Below are 17143 nucleotides of genomic sequence, written 5' to 3' on the forward strand. Positions count from 1 at the left end.
TGTAGAGAAAGGAAAGACACAGGGAAGAGAGGATGCAGAGGGAGAGAATACAGTTTGAGGGGGGGGGGGGGGGGGCTGGTACAGAGAGACGGGAGGAGAGAAAGAATTAGGAAATGTTACACTCAGAAATGTCAACAGTCTGGGCATGATCATTTTAATCCAAGAAGGATCTTTTTGGATTCTGATTCACATATGTTATATGGCATATTTCCCTTTCCTCTGACTGTTGTCAAAAGCTGGTAAATGAGGGATCTGCTCTTAGTTTAACAGCCAGCTGGGAGAATTGTCTCTGTCTTTTTCTTTTGAGGCTGGATGAAGCACCTATTTATTATTCATAGTGTTGGATGTGTGGAAGCCAAAGGGCTGCTTTTCAGGGTGACATCAGATTGCCATTGAAAAGCTGGAGCCTCCTCCTTCAACTCTGTATTCTCTCTTCATCTGTCTCCCAAACAGTTCTGAGTATCTTCACTTTTTCTCTCAAATGTTTTAATTTCTCTCTTGACATCCCCTCACATTTCTTTGTGCCGTTGTCCAGTTCTGTCCTAAAATCTATTGCAGGCAAGTGGTCCTAATGTGCCTAATCCCCTTCTGCTAGAACCTCCATGCTGCTGAGGCCAATCCAAATAGGGTGGTAGGTAGCCTAGCGATGAAGAGTGTTGGGCCAGCAAATGAAAGGTTGCTGGTTTGAATCCCTGAGCCGACTAGGTGAAAAATCTGTCGATATGCCCTTGAGCAAGGCACTTAACCCTAATTGCTCCTGTAAGTCACTGGATAAAAGCGTCTGCTAAAAGACTAAAATGAAAACTTTTTTTCAAAATGATCTTGGTCCATTTGACACAGAACAGAATACGTGGTCAAATCCAATTTAGTAAAAACATCCCCCTCGGGGAAACAAACATCTAGTAGCAGAGAGAGGGAGATGTAGGTTAGGTGTTAGGAAATCAAAGGCGTGACAGGAAGCTTTGAGCCCCGAGAAGAGCGGAGCGGAGGAGCGGTCCTTCCCGCACAGCGCTATGGCGGAGTGTGTTCCTGTGAAGATAAAAAAGGAGCAGGTCTGAGCAGTACTCTGATTACCATGAAAAGACGATTCAGCTCGGGCGCTTTGTTCTCCCCAGAAATTATGAGAACAACAGTAGCCTAACCCCCACCGACCAGTCCATATCATCTGTAGCTCATTGAGTGTCTCCATGGAAACCAGAAAAACTTAGCAGCAGCTGGTGGCATATAAAGACACGGATAGGAGCCCAAATCCTGAAGCTTGAGGAGAGAACTCACTTTGACTGACCCTCCTAAAGATATGAGATATTGCTGTGTGTGTGGTGGAGGGAGAATAAAATGTGTGATTGTGGAGGATATACACTAAGTGTAACAAACATTGAGAACAATTGCTTTTTCCATGACATAGACTGACCAGGTGAAAGCTATGATCCCTTATTAATGTCACCAGTTGAAAAAGTAGGTGGATGAAAATATTAATTGATTGGTTGGCTGATAGGATAAGATACACTGAACATGTGAAAGTTGTGAACGGTTCAAGAATTACAGTAATTGTTGGTTGTTATTAAATGGTAATTTATGCACATTTAAGTAGCTACAGTGGCAAGAAAAAGTATGTGAACCCTTTGTAAATACCTGGATTTCTACATAAATTGGTCATAATCTTTCTTCATCTAGGACACAACAATGGACAAACACAGTCTGCTTAAACTAATAACACACAAACTGCTTAAACTAATAACACACAGTCTGCTTAAACTAATAACACACAGTCTGCTTAAACTAATAAAACACAAACTATTATACGTTTCATGTTTTTATTGAACACGTGTAAACATTCATAGTGCAGGGTGGGAAAAGTTTGTGAACCCTTGGATTTAATAACTGGTTGACCCTCCTTTGGCAGTAATAACCTCAACCAAACTCTTTCTGTAGTTGCGGATCAGACCTGCACAACGGTCAGGAGGAATTTTGGACCATTCCTCTTTATAGAACTATTTCAGTTCAGCAAAATTCTTGGTCTCTGGTGTGAACTGCACTGTTGAGGTCATGCCATAGCATCTCAATCGGGTTGAGGTCAGGACTCTGACTGGGCCACTCCGGAAGGCATATTTTCTTCTGTTGAAGACTATCTGTTTTTAATTTACTTCTTTGTTTTGGGTCGTTGTCCTGTTGCATCACCCAACATCTGAGCTTCAATTGGCGGACAGATAGCCTGACATTCTCCTGCAAAATGTCTTGATAAACTTGGGAATTCATTTTTCTGATGATAGAGCTGTTCAGGCCCTGAGGCAGCAAAGCAGCCCCAAACCATGGTACTCTCGCGAACAAACTTTACAGTTGGGATGAGGTTTTGATGTTGGTGTGCTGTGCTGTGCCTTTTTTTCTCCACACACAGTGTTGTATGTTCCTTTCAACTATAGTTTCATCTGTCAACAGAATATTTTGCCAGATGTGCTATGGAACATCCAGTTGCATTTTTGCAAACTGTAGATGTGGAGCAATGTTTTTTTTGGACAGCAGTGGTTACTTCCGTGTTGTCCTCCCATGAACACCATTCTTGTGTTTTATGTATCGTAGACTCGTCAACAGAGATGTTAGCATGTTCCAGAGATTTCTGTAAGTCTTTAGCTGACACTCTAGCCTCACTCTAACCTCATTGAGCATTCTGCTCTTGCAGTCTTCTTTGCAGGATGGCCACTCCTAGGGGGATTAGCGACAGTGCTGAACTTTCTCCATTTATAGACAGTTTGTCTTACCGTGGACTGATGAACATCAAGGGTTTTAGAGATACTTTTGTAGCCCTTTCCAGCTTTATGCAAATCAACCATTCTTAATATTTTGTTCAAGGCATGTTCACGTCAGGCAATGTTTCTTGTGAATAACAAACTCAAATGTTGTGTTTTTTTTATAGGGCAAGGCAACTCTAACCAACATCTCCAATCTGTTCTCATTGATTGGACTCCAGGTTAGCTGACTCCTGACTCCAATTAGCTTTTGGAGAAGTCATTAGCCTAGAGGTTCACATACTTTCCCAACCTACACTGTGAATGTTTAAATGATGCATTCAATATAATATAGAAAAATACAATAATTTGTGTGTTTTTAGTTTAAGCACACTAAGCTTGTCTATTGTTGTGACGTAGATGAAGATCAGATCAAATTTGATGACCAATTTTGCAGAAATCCTGGTAATTCCAAAGGGTTCACATACTTTTTCTTGCCACTATAATGTACATTTCAGACCAGAGCTAGTGCGAACCTGAGCTAATTAACTACGCCCAGGACCAGAGCTGGACTAGAGCTAGTGCAGACCAGATCAGTAGATGTGGTAAGTAGTTGTGTTGCAGGTTCTTTGGGCCCTACAGTATGGATGTGGTCAGTAGTTGTGTGGTCAGTATTTGTGCTGTTGTGGTCCCAAGTTGTGTGATTCAATAGTTTTGTGGTCAGTAGTTGTGGTCAGTAGTTTTGGTAAGTGGTTGTGGTTAGTAGTTGTGTGGTCAGTAGCTGTAGTCAGTAGTTGTGGTCATTCGTTTTGTGGTTCAGTAGATGTTTGGTCAGTAGTTGTGGTCAGTCCTGGTCAGTAGTTTTGGTCGGTGTTTAGTTCAGTTGTTGTGGTCAGTAGTTGTGTGGTTGTGGTCAGTGGTTTTGTGGTTGAGGTCAGTAGTTGTGGTCGGTCTTTGTGTTCAGTGTCTAAACCACAATAGTTGCGTGTGAGAACTGAAATAAGTGTGATAAGTGATCGGGTGAAATAGGAAGTGAGTGAAGGGAGACCTCTTCGCTCGATCCAATTAGAGCAGCAGGATCAACGTACAGTCCACTCTTCTCTTTACAGACAGGCAAAATAGCCAGTTTAGTTATTTAGAGCACGGTCCACAATCCTGAGAAGGACAGTATTAGAAATCTTTCCTGTATTGTTCCAGGTCGTCCAGACCTGGGAATCATTAGAAATCTTCTCTGTATCGTTCCAGGTCATGCCATAATGTAGTTATTTTGGTAGATAACTCTCCTTATTAACTGAAATTGTATTTTTTCAAAGCCATTTTATCTGTCGCGCAAGCTGTTCGAAATAGATTCGCAAATCATGTAGCTATGGCAGGCCTGCTCCCTCCATGGCTAAAGCCAGTGTGAGAAACATGCTAACAAACGTGTGTGCTATGAAGCTAAATCAATACTGCACTCTGACCCAGAACTCTTCTTTTCTAGATTCATTATAACGTTGTTATGACTGTCCATGAGAATCCAAATAGGTCAGATCAGGTTTGCAATGAATAACTTCAATCAGACCCCCTCTCACCCGTAGAGGGGGAAGGAAAGAACTAGTAGGGATTAACAAATCACTTCCTGTTGTAAATCAAGGGAGAAGATCCAGGCCTGCGCTCTCCAGATTCACCAAAGGAATGTGCTTTGTCTCAACAGACCTTTTCCCCCTGAAACTCTAACACGTTCAAAAGCATATACTGGAACAATATTTCTAGTATAGAACGTGGGGAATGGTCAGAGGTGATCTATAGAACACTAACGTTATTTGTGACCCGTTTCAGGAAACGGCGTATGTTGTGGGTCACGACTTCACAGGAGAGCCGTTTGAACATAAACTAGATTTTTTTTTAATCTAAATGTGTTTTTTGCCATGTGCCTTAATAACAAACATTTATGCCATCTGTAAATACAAATAAAATTGTTAAATTACAAGCCTAGTTGGTTTAGCCACAGTTAAAGCCAGCAACCTTCCCGTTAGCCATGATTGGCTGAGATAATGAGTGGCCTGGATATGCTGAGAGAAGAGTTTGGATTGGTCTGCCATATAGCATGCTTCTGTCTATTTGAGCTGGTCTTTATGTGTAGGTAATCCTGTCTAACACAGCTTTTTTAATGTATCGTGTAGTAAAACTGCATAAGTGTTACGCTCCACTTTCTGGAGGAATGAGTTTTGAAATCAGTGGAATTTGAGTGTGGTAGCTAAGGAGATGGAAAAAACACATGTCTCCGGATTACATCTTCAAACTAAGGGCAACCATGGCATCTGATAGGAGACGCATCCATCCATGATGTATATGGGTAAGAGAGTCTAGCAAGCTACATTTTCAGATATTACATGTTTTTAATTTAGAAATTCAGTCTTTTCCTTTCAAGTTAAAGTGTACTGTTAGCTAGCTAGCTAATGTTAACTGGCTGGCTCGCTAGCTAACGTTACATGTTTGATCTTATTATTCGTATCTCAGAGCCATTTTCTTGGCTAGCTATATCCTAATGTTAGCTAGCTAACATTGAACCTGGTTGGATAGCTGGTTGGATAGCAGATTCATGCAGGGTAGTAACAGTTGGGATTATGGTTTATTGTCTACCTAGCTAGCGTTGTGAGCGCACATCGGCCAGTGTGTGCTCTGAGAGCGAAACGCTCTGAATTTACAAACGGACAATCTGACAGCACAGTTGCAGAAACCAACGCTCTGGGTAAGAAAACAGCCTAACCAGCTTTGCTAGGGCGAGTAATGTTCAGCTGTTCTCTCATTTTGTTTTTGGAAGTAGCTAGCAAGTTAACTTGGGTGCTTGATTGCTATTGTTAGTACAGAATGCTCGGATGGTTCTTCCCTCAGCATGTTGCACCTGGCCATCTTCTACATTCTCCTCAGGTAGGTCCTCCTCAGCCTCCTCAGGTAGCTTGTCTCCTTGTCTACTGCCAAAGTTACACAGAACCGGCACTGCAATAATGATTGTCAGTGTAGTGTCCATCTTCGTGCAGAGCCCCTCCTTTAGGTAAGGGAATCATTATTTTTTTCACACTCCAAAAACTCTCTCTGAGACCTCTTGCCAGGATATGAGAGGTGTTGTATGCTTTCTCTTCTGTGTCTGTGGGTTTAAAAGGGGGGTCATAAGGTACCCACTACAGGCATATCCATTGTCACCAAGACGATTGATATTTGTTACCTACTAGGCCCCTTGTTCCAGCATTGCACACAGACAACTATTGTCCAAAAGATTCTGCTGTCATGGGTGGATCCTGGCCATCTAGCTACGATGTTGGTGAGCTGACCTTTGTCATAACAGACAGCCTGCACGTTGATGGAGCAGTAACCTTTCCAATTATGGAATAGTTCTCCTTTCCAGGGTTGGGATTAGGAATGTGTGCATAGTCTATTGCCCCTAGTACACCTGGGAATCTAGCTCTCCTGTAAAATCCAGCTGCTGTTTCCTCTGTAGGCTTGAACCTTATGTACTGATTCTTCAGACTGGCAATAGCACTGGACACTGACTACAATCCTGTAGACGGTTGACTTGGAGTCCAAAAAGGTTCCCATCCACCATCTGGAAACATCCAGTTGCGTAGAACCATTGAGCAATAGGCTTAAAATGAATCTAGGTTTAAAGTGAAAACTACATTTAGATGAGAGGAAGGATTTAATTTAACTAGGAATAATTTAAAACTAGGTTTAAAATTTGGTCCAACAAGATTAATAGATAAACTGATTTAACCCAGTTTAAGAGTTAATTCATCTTGGTGCAACCCACCCTTAGAGTTTAATTCGGGAGATGGTAACTCTTTAAAGAACCGCTCTCGTGGTGCCCCAGACAGGACTCATTTAACCCTTTGACACGTACCAACAAACGGGTGTGATTATTCTACAGTGGCCCCTGCAGCGTACGCACAAACTGGTGTGATTAGAACGCTTATTTAGAATGTCCAGTTTCAATAAACGCAACAGTCATTTGAGATGGCCACTGCTTTTTTCACAGAAACATTTTGCACAAACACAGTCCTTCCAAAGTTATGTCCTGAATGTGACCAGTGTATTTTGGGATGCAGTTTTCAGACCTTCATAGAAGTAGAGACAACATAACACAATCATCCAAACCGGAAAATGTAGGCTACATTTGTCCTAGCGCTAATTGAGGAAAGACTGATGTAACACAAGCAGTCATGTTTAGCTAACTCTTGGCTGACAGAAACCACAATATGAATTAGCTAATATAAATTACTATTTACAATTCATCACATCACAGGCGAGCTCACCATTTATCAAAATAATTGAGTAAAGCACTTTCTAAAAATCAAAATTAATCAGATGGGTAACTTGTGCACGCCACTTTTTTTGTCTGTTTGCGGTATGCATGTTGAAAGGGGTGTGTCGTCTACGATCATTCACTTCCGGAAGTTTACTCGAAAGATGAGTGAAACGTCATTCACTTAATTAAGTTAACATCTTTGGTCTGACAGATGTTTACATGACACCCAAAATGCATTGTATAATGTCAGCAACATGGTGCCACATATAGCTGGCAGATGGCTTAGCATTAGCTCATCATAATCAGTCCAACCTTAAAAAAAAACATCATTACAATCTATGCAAGATTTAGAATGCATGATTTGTCACCAGAACTTGAAATCGTGAATAAAACAGTGAATACACAATGCTCCATACATACATACGATATGCAGTAGAAACGACCACACGGTTTACAGAAAATAAGGGACTGATTGGAATGCACACATGTCCAAAGTTATCATTTGTAAGGAAAACAACAATGAAGGCAATGCGAGCGCCAGACAGAAAATGTGCCTCAGTTCGTGCTAGACTGCGCAAATGTCTTCATACTTGATATGGGGAAACACTGGAGATGTGCTTGTCTGGTTCAATCAAGCCTCAAGTTGTCCTCAACAGTGAAATGGTCTACTTCTATGTGAATTAATTAGGAGGCGGAACACACATGGTGAAAAGGTTAATGAAAGCAGTTGATGGGTTACAGCTCTACCTCTTGATTGGTAGAAGCTATTCCTGTTCTGTTTTCAGATTTGAAAATTAGAGGAAGATTTCATATGCTCTAAGTTTTTGTCTGACTTGTTGGGGATAGTGGTGAAAATGGCTACAGAAAATGTTGATGCGGTTACTAAACCAGCTGTAACATTGGATCAGTAACAGATCATTCTGAGGTCCTGAGGCCCATTGTTGTGTTGAATAGAATATGAAGTAATTAAGCATACTATCTATATACAGGGTCAAGTTCCAGTACCATATTTACCATGTGCAGGGATACTGGAGTGATAGAGTGGTAGATATGTAAGGTGACTAGGCATCAGGATATATGATAAATGGAGTAGCAGCAGCGTATATGATGATTGTATGTGAGTGGGTGTGTGTTTAGTCAGTATAAATGTATGTGCATATTACTGCGTGTGTGTGAGAGCAAATGATGTTTGAATATTGATGTCCATCAATACTTCCAACCAAATTTACTGAGCATGAGCAATTTTGACAAAAACAATGGCGATGTTGCCCTAAGAGTCACAAGTATTTACAGCTGTATTTGCTGCCAAAGGTGCTTCCACTAAATATTAACTCTTGGGGTGTGAAGACATATTGTTTTTAATTCTTTATTCATTTAGAAAATGTTATGTACTTTTTCTTTCACTTTGATAGTGGAGAAGGCTGTAGAGATCTGTTGGGGGAAATTCTAATGTAATCCCATTTTTAGATGACATTTTAAGGCATCGAAATGTGACAACTGTTCAAGGGGTGTGTAGACTTTCACTAGGCACTGTATGTGCTTTGTTTTTTAGTTAAGTTCAAGTTTTAATTTGCTTCTTCCAATCTCTCCTAGTGCATTTACATGTTTTTTTTTTTACAGACTACAGTCTACTCCCCCAGCCATCTGGATGGATGCAACATGCTTCATAATTCCACCTGTGGCTCAGACTGAGAGGCAGATCCCATTGCTAAACTAGACAGACGGACCCCCCCCCCCCCCCAGTTCAAGACGACAACACAGCTATCTCGCAGGGCCCTAGTCTTAGACACGTTTTTCTTATCATCAATTTCTGTCTTATCGTTGAGTATATAACCTTACTGGAGGGTGGAATTAAAAATGCCTTTATTTAGAATAGCACTTACATGCCTATTTCTCTTTTTTAGTTTTTGTGTGTAATCCCAGAAGTGTTTGTGTGTGTGCTCATGTGTGACAGAGTGAAATAGGTTGAGTGTGTTTCACATTGTTCAACAGTAGGTAGTATAGTTGTGTTAGTTTGATCATGTGTGTATGTCAGAGGACCAAGATCTACATGTTAGACTTCCTTCCATGTATCCCATTCCAGCCATTACAATGAAACAGTCCTCCTATAGCTCCTTCTCTGGTGTGTGTGTGTGTGTGTGTGTGAGAGAGAGTGATGAACAGGTCTGCCTGTCTCCTGTGGTGTGTGTGCGTCAATGTGACATTTGGGGGGGGGGGGGAAGAGGGTGCAGCAGTCCCAGACAGGTCAGAGTGATGGAGTAGCTTGGAGGCACACTAATGATGTGGCTGTGAGGGGGATACACACCGGACATGCCTTTGTGCTCCTCTATTACGCCAGGCACTGACTAACACAGAGCCATTTGTGAAGCTTCAATCCTGTGTTCTACTGCTCTCTCTATAATGTTAGCTCAACTGTAAAATATTGACGGTCACATTTTCATGTTAAGAAGGGAATAGCTGTTCTTTTTCAGGGAAGATCCATCTGTGTCCTTATTTTAGGGGGCAAACAATTTGTAAATTGGTGTTCATGATCTCATCGGTGTGTGTGTGTCCAGGTAACCAGCCTTCGCCCCTGTCGTCGGTTGAGAGCTACAATCCTGTGAAGCGGAGTTGGGAGTACGCTGCCCCCATGCCCAGTCCCCGCTGCTCCTGTTCACCCCTGCAGACCCCCAACATGCTGTTTCTCATCGGGGGCGTGGCCCAGGGACCCAGCAACGCCGTGGAGGCTCTTTGTCTCAGAGAGACTGTGTGACACACACACGGACAGACGAAAGACTTAATGCAAGCAAATTCAATGTGTGCAGGTGATGGACACTCATACAGACTTTTGTTTTTGCCTTTGAACCTTGCAGTTGGTGGGCAAGATCAAGTACAGTGACCCTGACACCTGTTTCTTTCAATGGAGAAACAAATACATTTCTACATCTTAGAGACATAAGAAGAGTCAAATAAATAAGCAAAAAACAACACCACAGACGCATAGACACACTACACAAAAGACGCCTTTGAACAGTACAGCATTTTTCTGGAAAAAAGCAGGGTACTTTTCTGGAAACTAAAGGAACTACGGGCCATATCTGTTTCACTACAACAGTCAGGCTGCATTGGCTTGTTAAAACACTTTTCTATCACCTTTAAAAAAGCAGAGAGTTTAGGATATAACATTGAGGTATTTGTCTGTTTTGGTACCTTCACAGCCAGGTGTGTGTGAATATAGCACAGCTATACACATGATGTTCAAATCCCACACCATGAATACCACCTCTAGAATGGCCAGGCCAATCCCTGCACTGTAGCATCCAGAGACAAGAGTGCTTTGGCACTAAGCAACATTTCCCTTTTTAAGAGAAAAATATACGTATATATTTTACCTCAAGAGCTTTGCAATGAACGACATATGAACTGAAGGCAGGACAAAGTGCATGCTCAGAAAGTGTGTTTATTTCAGATAATCCTTAGGTGGCGTCTTAAAAAGAGAGCAATGGAAAGAGAGAAATTGGGAAGTGTGTTTTTAAATAGAAAATCGTAAATGGAAACTTCACCGCTAGACAATATTTGGAGTTTTTCCAGTTCCCTGCATAATTATGAGTGATGAGCGGTGTTTCAGACATAATTATGAGTGATGAGAGGTGTTTCAGACATAATTATGAGTGATGAGAGGTGTTTCAGACATAATTATGAGTGATGAGAGGTGTTTCAGACATAATTATGAGTGATGGGAGGTGTTTCAGACATAATTATGAGTGATGAGCGGTGTTTCAGACATAATTATGAGTGATGAGAGGTGTTTCAGACATAATTATGAGTGATGAGAGGTGTTTCAGACATAATTATGAGTGATGAGAGGTGTTTCAGACATAATTATGCACCATAGCAGTATTTTGTTTTATTTTCACGCCGGGAGAGTTCAACCAATGACATCATTGTTTGATTGAGCCTACTGTCTGATCTAAAAATGAACGGAGTCATGTTTTGTAGCAATTATTGTGGCCTTTGTGTTTTGCCAATTACACATACATGCTAGCAGCGAGTAGTTATGGTTGGCCTTGTTCAATAGAGCCATTGGACTGGTCTCAACGATGTTCCTATCTGCCACGACATTGCAGGATATCTAGGCTAACTAATTTTCCCTGGCTTTGTAAAGACTACAGCCTGACAGGAGCCCTACTTTGCTTTTCAAAATGGCGCCGGTACTAGTTTCTACACGTTAATGGGAGCTATGTTACCATGCACTGTCTATCCAAGATGGCTAAATAATTACAATGGCTGCTTCTGATAATTCCGCTTTCCAAGAAGAGCTTGACGACGAAAGTTTTGACGTTCTTTTACATACTAACACAGGGAAATACTGCCCTATTCATTTGAGCCGGAATACACTGAAGCCGAGTTGAGACAGCGAGAACAAGAATTGCGAGACCAGCAAGCAACGATGGGGAGCCACGGTCAGACTGGTGGCACCTATGCGGGTGCTGTCCAGCCATGCCAGCAGAAGAGGAATGTCTGTGCTGCAACAAATGTGCTTGCTGGAGGAGGTCACTGCAGACTCCATGGATCATGTGTATGTGACAGACCATTAAAGGTTCGACTCACATATGGATTTTGGTGTGCCTGAGACTTTCTTCAGAAACTGCAAGATCAACTGGCGGAGGCAGCCTAGACCAGCTGGACCAGGAGGGCAAATGACAAACAAGTAAGTTATTTTGCTGTCGGTAGCTAGCTAAGTTCTCTTTTCACATGAGGCAGTATTTTTCAGTACAGTATAATTTTGTGATCGTTGTCCCGCACAGTATAGTTTTGTGATCGATTCAGCCATAACAGGGCTTGCTAATACCACAAGCGAAGTTAAGCTAACTAGCTCTGTTTGCTATACCCAAAATGTACTGTAGCCTAATGTAGCTTGCTAGATAGCTAATGTTTGCTAGCTAGCCTCAGTAGCTAGCTAGCTAATGTGCGCCTGTGAGATGTGAAATATTCTGCATCGTGCTGCTTCAGTAGGAATACAGACAGTACACAACAATTGCCCATGAAAGTCTAATAGTGTTTTTGTCATTCTCTTACAGACAATACCTCTTGGTGGCCTACAGATTATTCTGGGAGTTTGTTCTACATGGGAGAAGCTAGGCAGAGGGCACTGAATCCCCTTGCCTGCATGTGTTGTTGGAGCCATATTAGCAATGTATCCCTCACACAGCGGACAGTATGTTAGATACACTCTCCTCTTGAGTCAGCAACTTATTTGTAAGGTCCATAACAACAATCTCCCCTTGTATCAAAGTGAACACCTCCCAAACAGGCCATATGCAAGTATTCCCATTGTAGAACTGTAGTATTTATTGTGTTAGTAGTATATTTTTCTTCTACTGTATAAATGTCATACAGTACATTGCCATAACTGTTCCTGCATACTGCTGTGTAAACTCACCTTGGTCTCCAGAGCAATTCAACTTTGTCTGGAATAAAAGCCCTGTCTACTTATTTGCCACATTGACAGACTATTCTATTGTTTTATTAAAACATGTTTAATTCTAAACAAATTATAGTTGAAATGATGCAGCAACTCCCTGCATTTTTTTTAGCAGTAAGATTGTAGCTAGTTAATGAATATCATAATGAATTGATCCAGAAGTCAACACTTTATTGGTTTCTGATGCAGCTGGAATCATTTAGTCACTTGTCGGTACTCATGTAAAACATATTATATAAAACATTTGATCAAACTCCATTATATACATAAACTCAAAAAAGAAACGTCCCTTTTTGTAAAAATCAGAAAACTTCACAGATCGTCATTGTAAAGGGTTTAAACACCGTTTCCCATGCTTGTTCAATGAAGCATAAACAATTAAAGAACATGTACCTGTGGGACGGTCGTTAAGACACTAACAGCTTACAGACGGTAGGCAATTAAGGTCATAGTTATGAAAACTTAGGACACTAAAAAGGCCTTTCTACTGACTCTGGAAAAACACCAAAAGAAAGATGCCCAGGGTCCCTGCTCATCTGTGTGAACGTGCCTTAGGCATGCTGCAAGGAGGCATGAAGACTGCAGATGTGGCCGGGGCAATAAATTGCAGTATTTTTACTTTGAGACGCCTAAGACAGCGCTACTGGGAGACAGGACGGACAGCTGATCATCCTCGCAGTGGCAGACCATGTGTAACAACACCTGCACAGGATCGGTACATTCGAATATCACACCTGCGGGACAGGTACAGGATGGCGGCAGGTAGCCTAATGGTTAGAGTGTTGGGCCAGTAACCGAAAGGTTTCTAGATCGAATCCCCAAGCTGACAAGGTAAAAAGAAATCTGTCGTTCTGCCCCTGAACAAGGCAGTTAACCCACTGTTCCTAGGCCTTCGTTGTAAATAAGAATTTGTTCTTAACTGACTTGCCTAGGTAAAAAAGGTTAAATAAAAAAATGGCAGCAACTACCGGAGTTATTCCAGGAACGCACAATCCCTCCATCAGTGCTCAGACTGTCCGCAATTGGCTAAGAGACGTTGGATTGAGGGCTTGTAGGCCCGTTGTAAGGCAGGTCCTCGCCAGACATCATCGGCAACAAGGTCGCCTATGGGCACAAACCCAGACAGGACTGGCAAAAAGTGCTCTTCACTGACGAGTCACAGTTTTGTCTCACCAGGGATGATGGTCGGATGTGCGTTTATCGTCAAAGGAATGAGCGTTACACCTGAGCCTGTACTCTGGAGCGGGATCGATTTGAAGGTGGAGGGTCCGTCATGGTCTGGGGCGGTGTGTCACAGCATCATCGGACTGAGCTTGTTGTCATTGCAGGCAATCTCAACGCTGTGAGTTACAGGGAAGACATCCTCCTCCCTCATGTGGTACCCTTCCTGCAGGCTCACCCTGACATGACCTTCCAGCATGACAATGCCACCAGCCATACTGCTCGTTCTGTGTGTGAGTTCCTGCAAGACTGGAATGTCAAGCATGTCTGGGACCTGTTGGATCGGAGAGTGAGGGCCATTCCCCCCAGAAATGTCCGGTAACTTGCAGGTGCCTTGGTGGAAGAGTGGGGTAACATCTCACAGTAAGATCTGTCAAATCTGGTGCAGTCCATGAGGACGAGATGCACTGCAGTACTTAATGCAGCTGGTGGCCACACCAGATACTGACTGTTACTTTTGATTTTGACCCACCCCCCCCCTTTGTTCAGGGACACATGTTTCCATTTCTGTTAGTCACATGTCTGTGGAACTTGTTCAGTTTATGTCTCAGTTGTTGAATCTTGTCATGTTCATACACATATTTACACATGTTAAGTTGCTGAAAATAAACGCAGTTAGTGAGAAGATTTTTCTTTTTTTGCTGAGTTTATCTACTGTACAAGAGCTAGCAATATCTATATCACAATGCAGTTGTGAGCATACTAGGCATTCTATATTATACTCAACATCACTCTAACTGAATATGTTGTGTTGGTTGAATGTTCCAGGCAGGGTCCTGAATGTTCTTAATCTGGTAAACCTTGTCTTGTGTTGGGCAATGACAGCTGGTCTGACAGAACTTCATGAGCTCTTGCCAGATCCGTGCAGTCTTTTCTTCTTCCGAGTCAGATGAAGTTGAGCTTAAGCATGTTCACGGCTGAAAGCTCTCATCCAATGGGTCTATAGGATCTGTACTACTAAAGCTGGTGTCAAGATCATCAGCTGCAGGATGAGTCTTTAGAACACACACTAGTCAGTGATTAGCTAACATTTCACTACTTTGTCCCCATCAATACACACTCGAACAAGGTACTATATCCCCCTATCCTCCTCATGTTAATAGATAATGCATACTAACTGTCACACACAATACACACCCCCAACAGACACCAGTCAGTCAGTCACCCACACCATCCCCTCCTTACTAATAACTAATGTTTTTCTCCAATTTAGACTTCAAGTTTTGCATAAACAAAGTCTCCATAATAAAGAGAAAAGTTGTTGCCTACTTATGAACAAACCAACTATAACAGCTAGACACAGACCATGTTTATCCCAAGCTCCAGTTAATTTTTTTGCTCATGGAGTCATGGAAGGAAAAGGTGACTTACACTAGTACCTGGTGCTGAGCTTGATGTTGATGCCGCTGCATATGTTGAACGGGAACACAAAGGCTAGTCATGTTAGCCTCTACGGTAGTTAGCTTGCTAATGTAACGTTAGCTTGCAAAGTTACAAATCACATCGCCATATACATAGCAGCTGGCTAATTACATTGATTTGCTTTGGGAAATCTAGCCAGCATATTATGAAAGCTAGTTAGAATTTGGTTTAGATAAAACAAATGTAGTTCGCTAGCTACTGTAGCTAAGTTAGCTACGCTACCTCTGCTTGACTTCTTTAGTAAGGTAACCAATGCAATCTTACCCCGTCATACTGTTCTTGCTTGTTTGCACATCCAGGTACTGAGCACCACACCATGACAGAACTTTACAGTTGTTGTTAACACGAAAATAAATAGTTATTCTCAAGCTGATGTTCTATGACTGAGTGGCTTGTTCAGTAACATTAGCTACCTGCTGACACCCATCCTCAACTGGATCCACCTCGACAGGGGTGGTAGTACGTTCTGATATGAATTTGCTATGAATTCTGGATATTGTGGTTTGCTTACAACCAGGAAATGTAGATGGCCTGTTTCTTCCGGTGAGATGCAGAAACACTCGTTTTTGCATGTAGTGAGGAAGTAAACATTTTTTTATGACACATTAAGATAATAACATATACATTTTATTTGATTTATATAACCTTTATTTAACTAGGCAAGTCAGTTAAGAACAAATTCTTATTTACAATGACGGCCTACCCCAGCCAAACCCGGACGACAGTTGGCCAATTGTGCGTCGCCCTCCGGGACTCCCAATGGACATATACAGTGAAAGAGCAGTGGTAAAATGTCCCTTTAATAGAAAGACCGTGCTGCATTTTCCTGAGCCCTTCTGTAAAAATACCTTCCTTGTTCAGCCTTCTCAAGGACCAGATAAGAAATAGAGAGGGCAGGAGTGGTTTTAGAGCTAGTATTAGAGGACAGAGGGTGGAGTTCACATTTGCTTGTCCTAAAAATATATTTTTAGTATGTATTTTATTGATACACATTTATTGATACACATGATACACTTTCCTTGGCCACCTATGTACAACCCCATTTTATGGATCATGAGTTTTTATTTTATTTAGGATGTCGTCCTAACCTAAGCTGGCCCAACTATCTCCTACACCTGTTCAGGCTGTGGCTTCTGCTCTCTCTGGTTGTCTTATTGACTTTTATTTATTCAGTGTAGCACAACTGAGACCAGGGTCTCTTTCCCAATGATGCCCTGAGTACAAAATGTTTCTCACAAACAGGAACAAAAAGTAACATTACAATAAAATAATCACCTGGTTCATGACTTTATTCATTAATGTGTTTATCAGCTTCTCCTGTTGCGCAGACCTTTGATGTGCTAAATTACGGGCTGGAGGGCTGGGGCTGTGGCTGGTTAGTAGGGCTGGGGCTGTGGCTGGTTAGTAGGGCTGGGGCTGTGGCTGGTAAGGAGGGCTGTGGCTGGTTAGTAGAGCTGGGGCTGTGGCTGGTAAGGAGGGCTGTGGCTGGTTAGTAGGGCTGGGGCTGTGGCTGGTAAGGAGGGCTGTGGCTGGTTAGTAGGGCTGGGGCTGTGGTTGGTAAGGAGGGCTGTGGCTGGTAAGGAGAGCTGTGGCTGGTAAGGAGGGCTGTGGCTGGTTAGTAGGGCTGGGGCTGTGGCTGGTAAGGAGGGCTGTGGCTGGTTAGTAGGGCTGGGGCTGTGGTTGGTAAGGAGGGCTGTGGCTGGTAAGGAGAGCTGGGGCTGGTAAGGAGGGCTGGATCTGTGGCTGGTAAGTAGGGCCCGGTCTGTGACTGGCTAGGAGGGCTTGGGCTGTGGCTAGTTAGGGGGTGACTCAGCAGGGTTAGTGGCACAACCATAAAATTATGGATATAACACATATATGTATATACGTAAATAGATTTTCATCAGTGGAGAGAATGCTGTATTCATTAGCAGTTTGTAGGGGGCCCATGGTCTCCTCTGCAGAAAATAAACCCTGGTTTCTTAGCTCTTGAGTACAGTTCAGATTAGACAGTGCTCACACACCCTCAAGGCATTGTATGGGGCTTCTCTG

At 42.4% G+C, this 17143-nt stretch overlaps 1 protein-coding gene across 2 annotated transcripts in view; it reads left to right on the forward strand.

Annotated features, from left to right (window-relative positions):
• The window catches only part of klhdc8b (kelch domain containing 8B), a 108046-nt gene extending 95293 nt beyond the window's left edge, over positions 1-12753 (forward strand). The window contains exons 5-6 of one of the 2 annotated variants that reach the window (XR_016483310.1): positions 9561-11695; positions 12066-12753. Coding sequence is in view for 1 of the 2 variants with exons in the window: in XM_036988215.2 (XP_036844110.1) it covers positions 9561-9757 (197 nt within the window). In the remaining variant the exon portion in view is untranslated. Of the gene's footprint in view, positions 1-9560 lie in introns of both variants that reach the window. The other variant, XM_036988215.2, reaches the window with a different exon arrangement.
• The last annotated feature ends 4390 nt before the right edge of the window (positions 12754-17143 follow it).

This window comes from Oncorhynchus mykiss, chromosome 9, assembly GCF_057628025.1.
Source record: "Oncorhynchus mykiss isolate SJ-2025 chromosome 9, ASM5762802v1, whole genome shotgun sequence".
Classification (NCBI taxonomy): domain Eukaryota; kingdom Metazoa; phylum Chordata; class Actinopteri; order Salmoniformes; family Salmonidae; genus Oncorhynchus; species Oncorhynchus mykiss.